This window comes from Panthera uncia, assembly GCF_023721935.1.
Source record: "Panthera uncia isolate 11264 chromosome B3 unlocalized genomic scaffold, Puncia_PCG_1.0 HiC_scaffold_1, whole genome shotgun sequence".
Taxonomy (NCBI): Eukaryota; Metazoa; Chordata; class Mammalia; order Carnivora; family Felidae; genus Panthera; species Panthera uncia.
Window position 1 is genome coordinate 11335471 of NW_026057582.1, and position 18280 is coordinate 11353750.

General features: G+C 53.4%; 1 protein-coding gene across 1 annotated transcript in view; it reads right to left on the reverse strand.

Moving 5' to 3' along the window:
* SLC24A4 (solute carrier family 24 member 4) overlaps positions 1-18280 on the reverse strand; it is a 170702-nt gene that overhangs the window by 43984 nt on the left and 108438 nt on the right. The window contains exons 3-10 of the mRNA XM_049612279.1: positions 15556-15632; positions 12699-12773; positions 9726-9810; positions 9098-9201; positions 8198-8272; positions 5221-5246; positions 3582-3635; positions 1817-1959 (exon numbers count right to left, since the gene is read on the reverse strand). Coding sequence (XP_049468236.1) covers positions 1817-1959; positions 3582-3635; positions 5221-5246; positions 8198-8272; positions 9098-9201; positions 9726-9810; positions 12699-12773; positions 15556-15632 — 639 coding nt within the window. The remainder of the gene's footprint in view (positions 1-1816; positions 1960-3581; positions 3636-5220; positions 5247-8197; positions 8273-9097; positions 9202-9725; positions 9811-12698; positions 12774-15555; positions 15633-18280) is intronic.

Sequence of the window (18280 nt, forward strand, 5' to 3'; positions counted from 1 at the left end):
GGGGGGAAATAATAAACTTGTGGGGAAGGTCCTACTGCCCTGGGTACAAAAGGAACGGAGACAGAGCCATGACAGAGGTCCAGAAAAGGCCCCAGGAGGGCCGCGGCCTCACAGCAGTCCCCACTGCCCTGAACAGGGAAGTGGCTGAGGCACCCGCTATATTGCATGTGACATAGGTTTCCCATAGGACACTGGGGAGAGGTGTCCTCCCTCCCCCACACAGGTGGAAGGTAGCTCTGGGGACTGGCACCTGAAGAACTGGGCTTCTTCCGCGGTCCTGAATGACCCACCACCTGGAATCTCTCTTCTTTGCCATGAAGGTGCAGAGGGCCCAGGAGCACTAAATCTCTGTGTGCAGGACCCGGCAGAAATCAGCCTCTGTCCTGAGACGCCGTGTGTGTGTGTGTGTGTGTGTGTGTGTGTGTGTGTGTGTGTGTGTGTGTGTGGCGGGGGGGGGGGGATCTGTAACAGGGACCTCAGAGCCACTGTATCTGCAGAGCTAAAATGCAAACCAGCAGCCACATCCGTCCCTCCCCTCTGAGAAGGTTGTCCTGGAAACGGGATCCCCCCTCCGGTAGGCTGCTCCACATTTACGCAACAGGAAACACAGACACAGCCCCGGGCTCCAGGCTGGACACTGGTACCTTCTCCCCAGGGGCTTTCTTTAGAAACCCTTCTCCCGTATGGAGAGATTCATTCCTCCCTCAAGCACCTGCAACAGGTGTCTTCCCCAGGGGGTCCCCTGAGACGGGACAGAACAAACTTGCCTGAAGTCCAGGGGAAGGGGCACTACCCAGATCCACCCGGGAGTAAGGACTAGCAAGGGGGCCAACGAGTACAGACTTCAGCCCCCACACGTCCCAGACACGAGCAAACAGGTCCCCGGGGCTACCTGGCCCGTCACAGACACCACGCAGGAGTTAAAGTGGCCTGAAAGAGGACGTGACTTGTCCGGGGGCACGGGAGAGAGACCCTCAGGTGGCCAGTCCACCTGGCATGCTGGTTAAGAAGGACTGGAGATGCCAGCCCAATCTGTTTTCCCACGTCCTCATTACCAGAGTCCATTCAGGCCCTAACGCTCGCTGGGCTCACAGAATGGAGATGCTCCAGTCTTGCTGGCAGGTAGCCCCACAGACGGATCCCTTAGTAACCGGTAGATGAAGATGTGGCTTCCGAAGTGGGAGCCAGGTGGGCCTAGAGGACCAGGGGAGCTCGGCAGGGACCACAGGGGCTGGCTCCCGAGGCCCAGAACCCCAGACAGCGGGGCCAAAGAGCAGCTGAGGAGGCAAGGCTGCTGCGCCCCGGGGCAGGGCTCCCAGGCAGGGCTCTGTAGGGCCCACTAGGCATTCCCGCTCTGCTCCAAGGCTGCCCTCCATAGCCTCGCTGTTGCTCTGGGCGACGAGCCAGAGGTCCCTCCAGAGCAGAGTCCTCCCCCTGAACTGGGCCTGGCGTGTGGGAAATCACAGGGAGGCCTGAGTCTGCTCTGTCACCCCAAGTCATCAGCCTCTTGCCACCACCTTTCCCAGGGATCGGGAGGTAATTCACCGCATTTCAAAAAAGCCCAGCAGGCCTGGAGCCTCCTTCAGGCTCCAAAAGTCCCCAGGGTGTGAGAGTTTGACTTTGTCTGTCCTTCTCCCTTCTGTGCAAATGTAAATCTGAGCCACACCTCATTGAGGGCCCTGGGACCCAAAGTAAGAGAGTGACAATTTAGAGGGAAGGGGTGTGTGTGTGTGTGTGTGTGTGTGCGCGCGCAGGGAAGAGCATGGGAGAGAGGCTTTGGTGACACTTTTGGCCACTCCTGTCTGCTCAGCCTTACCTTGCCCCAGCAATGGCAGGGAGGGGTCATCAGAGCTACTATCACAGTAATCATTACCATCCTCCAGCTCACTGCTGACCGTGTTGCCATTTGCAATGGTCTTTTGTTTGATGGTGAAAAAGGCCTGCATTTTCACATTGTACCTGGAAGTGAAGGCAGGAGGTCAGAGCCGCGGGAGACACCTGGCAGGAGTGGGTGGGGGGGGCCCGCCGCCCGCCTCCCCTGTGCACACACAGTCACACCCGGCCCCGGGAGTGTCCGGGGGCAAGGGGGAGCCCAAGGCTTTCATCTGAGCTGACAGTCCCGACAGGACCCCTAGAATAACGCGTAGTCGGAGGGCTTGCTCCACGGAGCTGTCAGTGGCCTCCTGGGGGCGTAGGGAATCTTCAGTTCCAAGATATGACTGACACCATACTGACGTCCAAAGCTTGTCCTCATAAGAGAAGTTCGGGTTAGCCTGAACGACAGGCTCCAAGGAGGTGTCACCAGGCTGTCCTCCGAACAGCCTCGAGTCCCACTCCTATAGGCTGCCCGGCGGGCCATCCCTGAATCACTCACAGCCGGGCCCAGAGAAAACACTGTCTCCGTCTGAGACCCCAGGCTTCCCCGCCTCACTGGAAGGCGCTCAGAGAGGAGTTCACCTGAGGACAAGCCTCCTTCACTTGGCAGTTTATCACCCGTTTTCACAACACATTATAAATGTTTGATATAAACGTGGAGATTCATAATGTCGTAAAGCTCAGTGTTGTTTTTAATTATTTCTGGAGGTGTGAACAAGAAGGTAAAACCTGAAGATGATGATTCAGCTCCTGGGTAGTTTTTCCTTTTTTTTTTTTTTTTTTTTTTAATGTGGCAAAATATATGCAACATCAAATTTGCTACTTTAACTTTTTCTATTTTTAAGCATACAATTCACTGCCATTCGTTACACTCACAATGTTGGGTAACCATCACATCACCATTATTTACTTCCAAAAATGGTTTCAGCATCTCCAACAATTCTGTGCCCGTTAATCAATTAGTAATCACTCCCTCCCCCACACCCCTGGTAATCTCGAATTTACTCTCTCTCTGAATTGGGACTCTCCTAGGGTATCTCGCAGAAGTGGAATCATCCGGTATTTGTCCTCCTGTGACTGGCTCCTCTCAGCATGTTTTTAAGGCTCATCCACGTTGTCACATGTGACACCATTTCCTCCCTTTTTTATGGCTGAATAATATTCCTCACGGGCAGTTCTGAGAGCACTCTGACCCAGGCAGCTTCAAAGGGCCACAAAAGCATCGGACGACCTGGGACCCAGTGTCTGCATTTTCGTTGCTGTGAGTGGTGTCCCCAGAAGTTGTGCAAGGCAGCAGCCCTGACAGATGGCACTGGATAAAGCCTGGAGCAGAAGTGAGGCCGCCCGGCTCTTCAAAAAAGAGCGGTGTGAAACTATCAGGAGATTTACAGTGACAGCGGAAAAGAGCGGCCACTCGGGCACAGAGAAATCAGCACGGAGCAGGAAGAGGGCTTGCTTGCTACCTGTTTGCAACCAGCCTCATCTGCAACCCACCAGCCGCGACTCCCCCTGCCCGGATTTGCACAGCACCCCAAAACAGTATCTGAACACCTCACCCCAGAGGGGCATCCTCCAGAGAAGCGGGGCCAGCTGGAAGTCACTGGGAGGTCTATCAGTTAGTTTTGTCTGGGCTCTAACAAAAGGCCAGAGCAGGAAACGGAGTAAGGTGTCAGACTGCCCCGGAGAAGGAGACAGAAGGTACTTACTTCATGATCAGAATGTAAAACACGTACAAGATGATGAGCACCAGGCCTTCCCACCTCAAAGAGAGAAAGGAGACTGGTTAGGGCTGGGGAGGCCCGCAGCACTGACGCCTGGGGGTGACTGGCAGAGGGGGCGGGGAGGGGGCAGGGCCGGAAGTCCTATGATCCTGCCTGGCCCCGGAGCCCGGCCCAGAACTCCGGCATCCAGGGGAGTCTTCCCCAGCCTGTCCTACAATCTGAAGCCCTCTTGGGGACACAGAAGGCTGACGGTGGGCTCTTCTCAACTATAGGGGGCCTGCAGGGCTCAGGCAGAGTCCCATCAGCTACGGAGAAAAAGGAGGGACCAGGGCCACCACATCGCAGGACTCACAGAGGAGAGTGACCATAGTCATGCTGACTTGATGCTTAAGAGACCCTATGCTCACCAGAGATTCCGACCAGGGACCAGAAAGGCTGTCGGTACAGAAGGGGCCCTAAGAACTGCCCGAAGAGAGGGGCCGGTACAGGAGCCTCCTGGGCTGAACACAGGGGCGGGGCGGGGGTCTTCGGGTATATACACCACTGCCGTCTAGCTGAGGCAGCGCTCAACCCCACGCGTGGCGGGGATCTGTAGCTCAGACCACAAGCCTCTGAGGAGCCACACGCCTTAATCTGTTTGGTCATCTGACAGCTGCATGCTGAAGACCTACTATGTGCTAGATATAAGGTACGATTGGTTTGGGAGCTCTTCCTCTACTGACAGAGCCCACAGACCAGCAGAGCCACAGAGAGATTTGTAGATGACCCCGCTGCCACCACCCTCGACCCCATCGAGGAAAAGGAGAGCCCAGATGAGGCGTGGCTTCCTGGCTCATATAGTGGGTTAGGGGCTGGGTGGGGGCCAAAAGCAGGCTTCTGTGGGCCCAGAGCACATGGATGCTCACGTCAGCCAGCTGACTGTCCTCAGCCAGGCCTCCTGAGTACAGCCCCACAAATAAACACAGAGGATGTGGACTCTGAATCACTGTCATAAAGAGAACATGTCTATGGCTTATGAACGTATGATACACTCATGCCCTATAAGGCGAGTACACCAATCTTTTCTTTAAACTTTCTTAATTAAGGAGTCATTTCCTATCTCAAGGTCATAATGGTGAGTCCCTATATTTTATTCTATTTTGTTTAATTTTCCTTTTTACAGTGAGATCCTTAATTCATCTGGAATCTATTCCTGTATAAGGTGTGAGGGAGGGATCCGATGTGATTCTGTTCTGTATAGGGTTCCCAGTTTTGCCAGCAGCGTCTGAGACCCTCTCCCTAACTCACTGTCTGTCGTGACAGCTGTCATATTTCCCCAGCCAAGAAATGGGCCCATTACTGGGTTCTTGGTTCCGTATTCCATATTGGCCTACGCTTATCCCGGTGTAAAACACCACACCGTTTTCGTTACTTTAGCTTTAAATATATTTTGTTATTTGGCAGTGCAGGAACACTGAGGGATTCTTTGTCACTTTGGAAGAATAAAGGTGTGATTGCTTCCAACGATGCCCTTTTTGCAAGTTCAAAAGCTCATGTTTGTAAAAATGATTTCAAAAAAGATTCAATGAACCCAATGAGGAAGAATACTAACAAAAAAGGAACAAGAAACAAACTTAAAACTTACCACACGATTTCTTCATCATATATGAACTGGAAGGCAAAAGAAACAAAGGGTGGGGGACTTATTTATTCCAAAAGAACACACACAGGTCCCTACACACTCCGAGCTCACATATCATTGCCTTGTTATTTCTACACAAAGCTGGGCTCCTCTCCCCGTTTCTGGGTTTCTCAACGGGAGGAGGTGACCTTAGACCTTAGTCGAAACCTAGACCACAAGATGCCAGACTATGCGGCTCAGCTCAGCCTCCCAAGAGAAACGGCCTGTGCTTCATGACGGTCCGAGTAGCTGTTGGGGCCAACCTGCCATCACTAAGGGCACAGCCTTGCTGGAATCAACACTCTTAAAAACTAAAAGGACACCTGCCTGTCTACCTACAAACCTATGTACCTACCTATCCAATGGGACTCGTGTGTATGGGAGGGAAGGGATATCGTTTTCTTAAAATAGAAAAGTGACCCCTTTGGAAATTCTGAGGGCAAAGGACCCACTTGTGCTATTTGAAGGGAGGCCAGGGGTGACGGTGCGGTCATGATGATTTCTGAAGAGGCCACTGACATTGCCCAACAACTCCACCAAGCATCTCTGGCACAGACCCAGATGAATGACACCTCTGTGGTCCAGGGGAGGGATCCTGTGACCACCTTGGCCAGGCCCAGTGTGGACAGGCAGGTGGAGGGGCTGTGCCCACCAACTGATCTTGGAGACATAGGGTCCCCACACCGGATGCCAGAAGAAGCCAGGGGGCTGCTGTCTGGACTTGGGCCCGTTGTGACCCTCTTCTGGCTGTCATGGCAGGTGTCACACACAGAGGCTGCTGTAGGGGCCACTTCTGAGAGAGTCATTCCTGGCCAGGCATCGCTGTGAGGCTCCCCAAACCCAAGGCTCAGAGGCAAGGGCACTCAACAGAGGAGTGCCCAGTGCCCTCCCCCACCAGAACATGAGAACACTTGTGGGGGATATTTTTAGTTTTTTACAACCCCATGAAAGGCTCCTGGCATTTAGCCCAGGATGCTGACCAGTCTAGAACCTGTGAGATATTTCTCTCAGAAGGGGTTTTCCACATTTGGCACACGTCCTATTTAAAAGGTCTTGCCGGGGCGCCTGGGTGGCTCAGTCGGTTAAGCGGCCGACTTCAGCTCAGGTCACGATCTCGTGGTCCGCGAGTTCGAGCCCCGCATCGGGCTCTGGGCTGACAGCTCAGAACCTGGAGCCTGCTTCCGATTCTGTGTCTCCCTCTCTCTCTGCCCCTCCCCCATTCATGCTCTGTCTCTGTCTCAAAAATAAATAAACATTAAAAAAAATTTTTTTAAATAAATAAATAAATAAATAAAAAATAAAAGGTCTTGCTAAACATTCAGGCAAACAGGGAAAACAAAACCAAACAAATCTGTGCCCAGAACTGAACTCTATTTTATAAATCAAAGTACCTATACTTTTTTAAATTATGTATTTAATAAATATTTAATTTTCTAGTGAGGTAGCTATCATGTAAATGGAGGGATGACTGTACTTGGGCTCCGCCCACGATTTCATCAGGAGTCATTCCTAATTTTGGAAAATCACGTCATCAATGTCAGGAATACTCGCGGGGTTTAAGGCTCCAGCCCAGCACGGCCTCAGTCTGTGCTGGTGGTTTCTGGGCTCAGAGATTTTTCCTTTATGGGACAACGGATTCCACCATTCAGTGCTGTAGTGTCTTTGTGCCCAGACATTTACACACTGAAGGATGTTTTCGTCTTTTATACTTCGAACATCACGTTGATTCTTTTCTACAACTGTGTATGTACAGGTCAATGATTTTTATCTGTAACTTTCATTTTGGGGGGTGTAGGAGGCTGGGGTCCCAGTAACCCCCTGCCTGACATTCACGCCACCCCTGGATATGTGGCCTGGACCTAGGGACTGGCTCCTCACAAAGAGAATATGGCGAAAGTGAGGAGCTGTCACCTCCAAGATTAGGTTATGGGCAGAACGGGCTTCCGCCCTGGTACCTTCTCACCCTCCCTCTGAAGGAAGCCAGTTACCCTGTTGTGAGCTGTGCTGCGGAACAGCCGGCCAAGCGGGATCGGAGGGCTATCCACAGCCACGTGAGTGACCCCGAAAGTGGATCCTCCCCCAGGGGAGCCTCGTACCAGGGCCAACACCCGTGAGACCCTGAACCAGAGGGCTCGGTAAGCCACTCCCAGACTCTGATCCACAGACAACAAGAGTGATCAATACTTGCTATTTCAAGCTATTGACCTGGAGGGAGATTGGGTACCCAGCCACAGACAGTACGAGGGATGTGACTGTCCTTTCCAGGTGGCTCTAGGTGGTGTAAGGTTGAGAACTGTGTCTGGGGGGAGCACATTCCAGTCAATCTGGGCACACCACGTGCACCTGCCCCCATGCCACCACTTGGATTGAAACGGCTCCCTTGTTGGATGGTGCACTCCTCAGCAGTAGCCGGTGTCCTGTGCCATGAAGGCACCCTGGCCCTCGGGGGACTGCGGGGATATCGCCCCTCGCTTTCCACGCTACCAGACTCTAGAAATCACTGTTCCAGCTCTTCCGGCTTTTCTCCCTGGTGCCCCGGCTTCCCACTCTGCCTGCCCCCAGCCTGCTTCTCTCCTTCCTGCTCTGCAGTGAGCTGTGAACCCAGAAACTCTGATTCTCAGGAAACCCGGCGCTGCGTGAGGATCCGAGGGCCTGATGAGCGAAGGACTTGAACTTAACTGCGTGGACCGTGTGACCACGCTCTGACTTTTCCAAGGCCTTTTCGAATCCAAGGTGGGCCCGGGATGTGCTCCATCACCAAGGTGTCAGGTAGGAGGCTTTCAGGCAAGGGAGGCACAGCGGGGAGGGGACTGGTCACTTTGACTACAGTGAGCGGTCAGCACAGCCCACGGTTGGGGTGCCCTGGGTCCCCTGGTTATAGTGCCAGGGACAGAGATGGGCAGGGGTCATGTGCCTGCACAGGGGCAGGAAGGAAACTCACGGCAATGAGCACGATGACAGAGAGGGTGTAGTACACGGAGTCTCGGCACACGGCCCACCATGTCAGACGGACCACCTGCCAAGCAAAGGGCCGTCAGCGACTAGTGGCTGGAGAGATGGGGGCGGTGGTGTGAGGGTGGTTTTCTCACCACCCCCAGACCCCCACAGGTGCAGGGACATGCCCAGGGAGCAACTCCTAACCGTGCCACCCGAAACCCATCTTTCCTGGCTGCTCAAGGCCACCCTGTGTTTTTCACTATACGTGGGGAACAGAACAGAAAGCATGGAATGTTTATAAGTGACGGCAAAGCTGCCCTCTGTCCCTCCAAGGTAACAGACATCTCAGGCTTCACAGCGGAAGCCCAGGGTCAAGGCAGAGGCCAGCGGCACTTGCTTCCCCTGTGATTCTGGAACCTCCTGGTAGTAACTAGCTGCCCATCTCTACCTCCATTGGCCAGGCAGGGCCTAATCATGAGCCCAACTCTCTGGGGTTGAGTCTAACGCCCACGTGGCCCTGAGGACCAGGGAGATGCTGATGTGGTACCAACCGCAGGTCAACGTCACGCTCCTGGCCAAGGAGGCCAAAAGCAGGCTTCAGATATTTCCAGAATCTAGCCCAGGGTCAGGGTTACAGGAGGCGCCTCTCAAAGACGTCCTGATGTTGAATGAATGCTCACCCTTGGGCTGGCCAAGGGAGCAGACCCCGTCCCTGCTCTCAGATGCACTGAGGCTGGATGTGCAAGGAACGTCAGAGGCCACTTGTACACATGAGGACCTGGGCTCGGAGGGGGAAGCCAACTTGCCTGCAGCCTCGGGCAGTTGAGGGCACAACTAAGGTGAGGCCTCGGGTCCCCCCACTGCTGTCCCTTATGTCACTCTATAGAGGGAGAAAAACACCGACCTGCCCCGCAAATAATCCACAGACTCCAATGATACACAGGATGTTAAACACCGCAGAGCCCACAATGGTCCCAACCCCAACGTCTCCGTGGGTGATGAACACGCCTGGAAGGGAAAGGCAGAAATCCTCCTGTGCCTACACTTCCTCAGACCCAGGCTGCTGCGAGGCCCTTGTCCCCAACCCCATGGACTGAGGGACTGGTTCTAGGACGCCCATGATGCTGACAACGGCCAAACCAGAGAGGACCACCTACTCCACTCCTCCACTCCCCCCCCCCACCGCCTTTTTTCCTTTTTAACAGCTTTATTGAGAAATAATTCACATGCCATAAAACCCACCCATTCAAAGCGTAAGACCCAGCGTTTGGGTAGAGTTCCAGAATGGTGCAGCCAGCACACAATCTGATTTTAGAACACCTTCGTCACCCCCCAAAAGAAACCTTGTACCCATCAGCCCTTTGCTCCACCACATGCCCCGGGGAACCACGAGTTTACTTTCTGTCTCCCTGGCTCTCCCATTTTACAGAAGAGAAAACAGAGGCTCGGAGCTGACGAATGCCCTCACTGGTCACGGTCCCAGACTGGGGCTCTCTCTAGATCCCACGTCCCCAGCTGGTGGGATTTCTTACCAATAACAGAGGCAAACAGCTCAGGCGTCGAGCTTCCCGCGGCCATGAAGGTGGCTCCGGCCACATCTTCACTCAGATGGAGTTTCTGAAACAGAAGTGACCGCGGACATTCAGGCTGTGAGGCGGGGAGAGCAGACACAGTCCCCGGACACTCTGGCAGCCGCAGAAAGCGTGGGAAAGCGGTGCTGTTGCCAGAGTCGAGCACGCTGCACCCTGAGCACACACGTCTCCTGCTACTCTGCTGGCCGCTCAACCCAGAGGCCCCCGTCCCCTTCTTCTGTCAGTTTCCGCTCATTCCCCAAAGCCCCTGAACGAGGTCTCCTTGATGAAGCCTTTCCAGGTACAACACCCAGGACAGGTGGGAGGGTCCGGTCCTCCCATTAATGAAACACAAATCACACAGCGAGGGTGTGAGGTCTGTGAGCTTCCCTGCCCCACTGGCCGATGAGGGCGCGGTCGGTCTATTTCACCCACGGATTGCCAGTGCCTAAGAGAGAGGCTGGTACACAGCGGTGCTCAATGGGGAGCCACCTCCGATGCCCACACAGACCTTGGGTACCATGCGGACTGCGACACATCGGGGCCGCGGAACCCGGAGGCCCCAGACACACAGCTTGGCTCTTGCATTCCAGAAGGCCTTCGCCGTGGCAGGCCCGATGCCCGGCTGGCCGCTGAGACAAACACCCAGGTACCCTACTCCCAGGGATAAGGGAGAATGAGGCGGGGCTGGAGCTCTGTTGAGACTCACTTTGCTTGGCAAGGCCGTGGTCCGGCCACAGAAGCCCATCCTCTGATTGGGAATGTGGTGCCGGGGACTTTCGATGCCAGGAGAAACCACCGAGATCCTGGGTCTCCCTGAACAGCACCTTTTTTTTTTTTAAAAGTTTATTTTTACTTATCTGGGCGAGACAGAGCAAGCAGGGGAGGGGTAGAGAGGGAGAGACAGAATCCCAAGCAGGCTCCATACTGTTAGCACGGGGCCCGATGCAGGGCTCGAATTTACAAACTGTGAGATCGTGGCCTGAGCCTGAATCAAGAGCCAGACACTTAACTGACTGAGCCGTCGGGGCGCCCCTGCCTGAACACCACCTTGAAGGTGCCCACCCTGCGGTACTCAGAAGGCCTCTGCGCAGGGCTGGGTCTCCTCTGGCATCCACCTTCCAAAGCACCCTGGTCAGCCTGGGGCTCTGGAGTCCCTGAGGAACACAGAGTCTGGCACAACCTCCCTGCTGCCCTTGCTGACCTTCTATAGAAGGGGTCCCTCAGAGGGGTCAGAGCTCTGGGCTTGACAGAAGCTGGTGCATGGCACAATACTGACCTACCAGGGTGGAAACCCGGCCACCCTAACCTTGTCAGACAGGAAGGTTCCACAGAAGATGTTCTGCCATCAGAGCATCTCCAGTATCTTCTAGCAGAATACAAACTGTTCTGCCTTTGTCTCCTGGAACACCCTTCCCTGCCCTCTCTGCTTGGAGAAATCCTTCCCACTTCAGAAGTCTGGACCAAATACCACTTCCTCCATGAAGCCCTCCTAGGCTTCTCCCCGAAAGAGACATTCCCTCCCTCCTTTGGCTCTTCAGTCCTTTGATGGCTCTCACTAGCCCCTTCCGTTGGTTTTTGCCTATAGGACCAAGGCCATCCCGCTCATCCACCTCTGTGTCCTTACAGAGACAGGCAACCTTGAGGGGCACCTCCACGGCACATGGTCCTGTGCCATTGGTCACCCATCTTCCACAGGCTTCTACCACCCCCAGAATGGCAAGGGACCCCCCCCCCATTGCTGGGGTCCCCAAGCTCTTGCATTAGTGAGTGCCCAGAGTGCACACTCTGCAAGGCCCAGCTGACTGGCTTCCCCGAGGGCCTCCTCCGAAGAAGCAGCAGGTGGCTTACCCCCAGCACACTGCTCCAGGGGCCCTGAGGCGAGGCCTCCCACCCCGACACCCCCGGCGACCATTTCCGGATTCTCTCCTTATGCTCCTTCTCTGGCTCAATTCGCTTCCTGACCTGTGGCTTGTTCTGAGCTGGGTGAGAAGTGGAGTGGTGAGCAAGGGGGGGCGGGGGGAGGGGAGGCCTTTGCACACCCCTGCCAGGCCACTCCCTCTTCAGGAGGCCCAAGTCAAAAAGTCCCTGTTCTGTGCCGAGCAGCAGGGAAGCACCTGTCCTAACAAGCTGTGTCCCCCGGCTGCCAATGTCACAACAACAAGGCGGCCTCAAGTAGCTGGGAGATCTCACACGGACGAAGTGAGCCAAAGCCCAGAGTCACCTGCACACAGTAGGTGCTGCAAACAGAGGTAATTTTCCTTCCCTGGCTGGAAGCCAAGAGTAAGGCAGAGCCGAGAGACACGGGAGACTTAAAAACAAATTTCTTTGTAAGATTTTATTTTGAAGCAATAGCTACACCCAACATGGGGCTTGAACCCACAGCCCCGAGATCAAGAGTCACGTGCTTTCCTGACTGAGCCAGCCAGGCGCCCCAGCACTGGAGTTTTCACGTGTGAGGCAAGAGGCAAGAGACAAGAAAACGAAACCTTCACAAATACTTAAAGGGAAAAACGTCAGCCTGTGAACTTGGAACAAAGGGCCTTCCTTGCTCTGCCTCTGCATCTTCCCCAAAGACACAGGTCCCTACCTGGTGCCTGCCACCCGCAGCTTGGTATGAGAAATGCTCCCTAACCAGACAGGCTTGGCTTCACGGCCAACAGCTCGCCATGCAGCCAGAGGCTCTGGGTGATGACCGCATGCCTCTCCTTCTGCCAAATCTGGGAGAAGACGCCCCCCCCCCCCCCCCGACTCTCCTCTGGGGGTTCCAAAGCCAGGCTCTGCTGGGGCCACACTAAGCGTTTGGCCTGACCATCTTCACCACCAGAGTGCTCCCCACTCAGTCTGGCCCTGACGCGTCCCGTGTCCTTGGCCGCCCCAGCCCTCCACCCCCACCCCGGCTTTGCTGAGGGATCCCAAGTCCCTCCTGCGTACCTCGCAGATCTTCTCTAGAGACGGAACGAAGAAGTCGTCACACACTATGGCCAAGGCGTAGAACATGTACAGAGCCTGAGAAGGAAATGGGGGATCGTCAGCGAAGGCGCCTACCGCCAAGGAGGCACGGCTGGGCATCCGTCACGCCCAGAGCCAGCCTGCCAAGGCGGAGGCACACACAGAGGAAGATTCTAGCACCACAGAGGCTGGCTCCCTCAATCCTCTCACGAGCAGATGGGGAAACTGAGCCCAAGGAGGGGAAATAATATGCTGGGCGGCAAAGGGGCCAAAAGCTCAGGCCACACGGCCTTGGGCTCTTTCCTCTGCTCTTAAAGCACCAGCTATCTCCCTGGCACTAGAGTATGGTCTCGAAATACAAGATCTCACCCTTAGGGCCAAGGAGAGCATTTAGAATCACCATTTTAAGAGTTTAAAATAATAATTATCCCAATTTTCCCCCTTCATTTCTGCTGAAGGCACCATTTTCTTCTTACCAGCTGGCCACCCCCTGCCAAAACGAGTGGCAATTTGAGAGCCAGGGGTACCTGGGATGCTACCTAATGTTGGCAGAGGTTCAAAGACACAAGCCACTCACACTGGGGGGGTTCAAGGAACAAAAAGTCCAGATTCTAATGCTGATTCTGGGACTCAGTTGCCATGTGACTTTGGATAAGTCACATCCCCAGGTCTCCATTTCTTCATCTGTTTAATGGCATAGTGAGAACAGACTGACAGTTTTCACACGGTTTTATATACAGAACCCCTCCCTGCCCTGCCCATCCAACATGGTTTCCCCGAGCCTATCCTATGGGCCAGGCACTATTCCAGGCATCAGGGATACATGGTGAATCTGCCAGGAAATGCCTCTGCCTCCTGTAACTTACCTTAGCGGGGGACAAAGAGACAAAGTCTAACTGTTGGGGAAAGGCAAGTGCAAAGGTCCCGGGGCAGGAGTATGCTTGGTGCACCTGAGGAACAGCAAGGTCACTGATGTAGGTGGAACACAGTGAGACAGAGATGGAAAACAGAGGATGTGAGGTTGGAGGGAAAGGCAAGGACCAGAGAGTCCATGGACAGGTGGGACTTTATGCTAAACGCTAAGGGAAGCATTTCTTTCTTCAAAGACAAAGTGATATGGATGCTCTATTCACAAAAATGGGAAAGGCTGGGCTGCTTCAGCAAAAACAATTGTGCAGTTGCTGAAGTAGCACACTGATTAATGGTGATTAAATCAACTGGAAGATCGGCTGTGGCCAAGGCCTCCAAGGCCTTATCTCCTGGAGCCCAGGTATGCTGTCCCTGGATCTAATTATCTTTGGGGGGAAAGCAAAAAGAAACAAATACCGGGGGTATGGGTAAAGGAGAGAGACTCTTCTATAAAAATCTCAGGATATGGACTTGAATTCACCGCCCCCCCCCCCACAAATTCTCCCCAACATCATCTCCCAGGCAAAGGGTGATCTGTGGGACCCCAGCTCTCTTGATTCCCTCAGAAACACTCAAGAGAAAAGGAGGCCAAGAAGGCACCACACTGCCCAGGCCAGGAAATTCTGAGAAGCTTCCGAGTGTCGCAGACGACAACTGGCTCCAGAGCTTGAGCCTTTTCTTGCTCTAAAGAAGGGGTCAGCAAAGTTTTTTTTTTTTTTTTTAGCAAAGTTTTTCTTAAATGGCGAATATTTTAGTACTGACAGGCCACACAGTCTCCATCGCAATGACCCTGCTACAGAAGAGGACACGGAGTGGGTATGGCTGCGTTCCAATAAAACTTGATTCACAAAAACAGGAGGTGGGCTGGATTTGGCCCTCCAGCCACAGTTTGGGAATGTCTGCTCTCCAGGGTTTCTGGAAAATTCCTGAGGTGTTCTCAGGTTCAGGAGAAAAGGCTTTGCGTCAGCAAATGCCAAGACCTTCACGGGGCAGAGCACCAGAACTACGGGACTAATTCGCCAAACCCACACCCTCTCAGTGAAAGGGGAGGGCGCGGGAGAGCCGGGGCAAGTGGGAAGATAATAACTGTCACAGAAATACCCAGGACTGTCGTTCAATGTACTGGGTGGGGTTTAGCAGCCACAGATAATCCAGAAATGACAGGAATGGCTGTGCCCCGAGAAAACTTTATTTACAAACACGGGCAGCGGCTACAGGCTGTAGTTCGCCTACTCCCGTCACAGAAGAGCTGACTTTGACCTGGGACTTAGGTTTGGACCCGCTGTTCCTCTTGGAATTGTTGTTTGAACTCCACCACTTGTTACCAAGGCGCATCTAAATACAGAGGGGAACTGGAGAAGTGCCCCAAAGTGTTCAATTATAGATTTATGGCAGGGTGGTGAAAATGGGGGGTGGGGGGGGCGGGGAATCCCGGCAATCATGTATAGGGCGCTTTTTTTTTTTTTGAGTTTAGTGACTTTATTTTTATTTTATTTTATTTTATTTTTTATTATATGAAATTTATCGTCAAATTAGTTTCCATACAACACCCAGTGCTCATCCCAAAAGACGCCTGCCTACAGGGTGCTTCTTGACTCACATGCACGCGTGCTCACACGTCTGGGAAAGAGGCTGTCACTCCCTTTTTATAAAAGCAGAAGATGGGGCACAGGAAGACGGGACTTCGGGGTCACTTGCTGTGCAACCCCGAGCAAGCCACCTGAGATCTTTAAGATTTCTTTTCATCTTCTTTTCTTTTTTTTTCTGGCGGGGAGGGTTAAAATGGGTCCAGGATCCGTTCTCCTCGCGGGGCGCTTCCAAGGGTGGGACATCTTTGGCACGCCAGGGCTCTGCCGTGCTCTGCACACAGGCCTCACCTGCCGGAGGTTTAGGAACATCCCAGCCCCTCCCCCACCACGCGGCCACTTACTCCGAGGATGTGCAGCAGGACGGCTCCGTGCTGTCGCTCCTTATTGGAGAACAGGTCTGTGGGGAACTCATGAATCGCTGCAAGACAAGGGGACAGAGTGTTAGTCTCAGTGGGCCTCCCGATAGGATAGCCGCCCTTGCAGTCTGAGTCTCCACCGTGAACTGCAGAGTCTGTTGGGCCGGGAACCGGCCAGGAGGGGGCCAGCCGGCCGCTTCTCCTTAGGCCATGGCAGACCTGCGCTCTCCAGTAAACGTTGCTGAACACGAATTATCCACAGACATCCTAGAAACTCGAGGTGATCAAGCTTACCACACCCCTCGCAGTTTTCTGACGTAGGAAACACTTCCCGCCCACGAGGATGGCAAAGACAAATAACGACAAATGCTGGCAAGGACGCGGGGATACCGGAGCCCTCGTAACTGCTGGTGGAACAGTAAAATGGGACAGCGCTGTGGGGAAACAGTCTGGCAGGTCCTCAAAACGTTAGACTGAAGAGTTGCCACAGGCCCCAGGGAGTCGACTCCCAAGTATCTGCCCAAAGGAAAACACGTCCACACAAAACTTGCACACGAGTGCTCGTGGCAGTGTGATTCATGATCGCCTCGAAGTGGAAACACCCCAAAGAGCCACAGTGAATGAACGGATAAATAAAGCGTGGTCCATGCAATGGAATAGTATTTGGCACTAAAAAGGAAGGAAGCAAAGGGGCGCCGAGGTGGCTCCGTCGGTTAAGCGTCCGACTTCGGCTCAGGTCATGATCTCACGGTTTGTGGGTTCGAGCCCCGCGGCGGGCCCTGTGCTGACATCTCGGAGCCTGGGGCCTGCTTGTCATTCTGTGTCTCCCTCTCTCTCTGCCCCTCCCCCACTTGTGCTGTCTCTCTCTCTCTCAAAAATAAATAATAAACAATAAAAAACTTTAAAAAGAAAGGAAGCACTGATAGATGATGGAAGAACCATCCAGGAAGAACCTGGAAGAACCCTGAAAATGGCATGCTACGTGAAAGAAGCCAGTCACACAAGACCACGTGTTGTAAGATTCCATTAATATAAAATGGCCGGAATAGGTAAATCTATTTGGTAGATTTGTGGTTGATTAGGACTGGGAGGTATGAGGGCTTGGGGGGGTAACAGTTAAGGTGGGCAGGGTTTCTATCTGGGTTAATGAAAGTGTTCTAAAATTGTGGTGATGCTTGCATAATTATGAATATGCTTAAGAGCCACTAAAGTGTGTAACTTTAAATAGATGGATTGTATGGTATGTGAATTAAATAAATTAAATAAAGCTGTTACTGTGGCAAACTTCAAACTTGCTGTCCCAGGATTCTGGGATATCACCCGTTGCCACAGTCAGATCAGAATTGAGAAGCAGGCTTATTCCCTCACTCTGGAGTCATTTCTGGTCCCCTGCCTGCCCCCCAGAGTTCAGGGACACGTGTTCTCCTGCAAAGCCCTTTCAGCTTGTCCAAAGCTCACTGGTCCCTCTTGTCCACCTCTCCGACCACCCATGACAGATCTGTCACTCCAAATGGGGAAGCCAAGATCCCAAAGAGGTCAGGTGACATCGGCTGGGTTGGGGATGGCAGTGCTGGCAGGACAAACCCCTGTCCCCACCCGCCCCCCTCCCCCATGCTGTGGACTCTCTCTGTGGAGCCACACACACGGGAAAATCATCAGTGGGAGTGAGGCTCCAGGTAAGTCTTGGGGCATGACCCCGGGCTGAGGTGTAGCAAGGTAGGGATGAGGTCTGAGAGCATTGGTTCCTGTCCCCTCATCCCCTGGACCCCTCAGCCGCCAGGTGCTTCCGCTGGCATACCGCCATCTTGGATCATTGGGTACCAGGTCACAGCCCCTCCTTTGGCCCCAAGAATACCCCTGCTGGGGTGGGTACCACCACTCCTGTTACAAGCTCTCATCATCCTTGGATGGTGGTGGGTGGCCCTGTGATGTGCAGAGCCTTCTGCATCAGAAACCAAACACTTGGCTTTGGAGTATCACCCTTGACATTCCCAAGGGATCTGGGCCACTCGTTTGCTTCTTCGGCCTCAGAAAGTTCACAGATAATTAAGGAATAATTCCTTCTCACCCCACCTGCCCATTCAAGATGACCAATGGATAACTACACTGTGAATGTCATTTCTACAAGTCTTCTGTCAGACACTCCCACACCCCCACGTCTCCATCACATCCAGCTAGACTGGAAGCTCCGGGAAGGCAGGGCTCCACACTGCCCCGTATTACATTCTCAGGGCCTTAGCCAGGCCTGGCACACAGCAAATTCCCAAAACGCTTTAACAGTCAACTGAATAAGGGTGCTGGGGGTGGGGGGTGCGGCTCAGTTGGTTAAGCATCCGACTTGGGCTCAGTTCAAGACCTCGCGGTCCGTGAGTTCATGCTCTGTGTCCAGCTCAGAGCCTGGAGTCTGTTTTGGATTCTCTCTCTTCCCTTTCCCACTCGTGCTCGGTCTCTGTCTCTCTCAAAAATAAACATTAAAAAAATTAAGGTCAACTGAATAAAAAATAGTAAACTACTAACAACCCATATTCTCTTATCCTATTAGAATGCTTTCATTACCCTTACAGACCCCTTGAACACTTAGAATGACACCTGGTTCATAGCGGGTACTCAATAAATGCTTGTAAATATACTCTCTAGGACAAAAATCTCTTCTCTGGAAATACAATTTGGCCCTAAGCTCTGAAAATGATGACTTCTCCCTTATATGGAA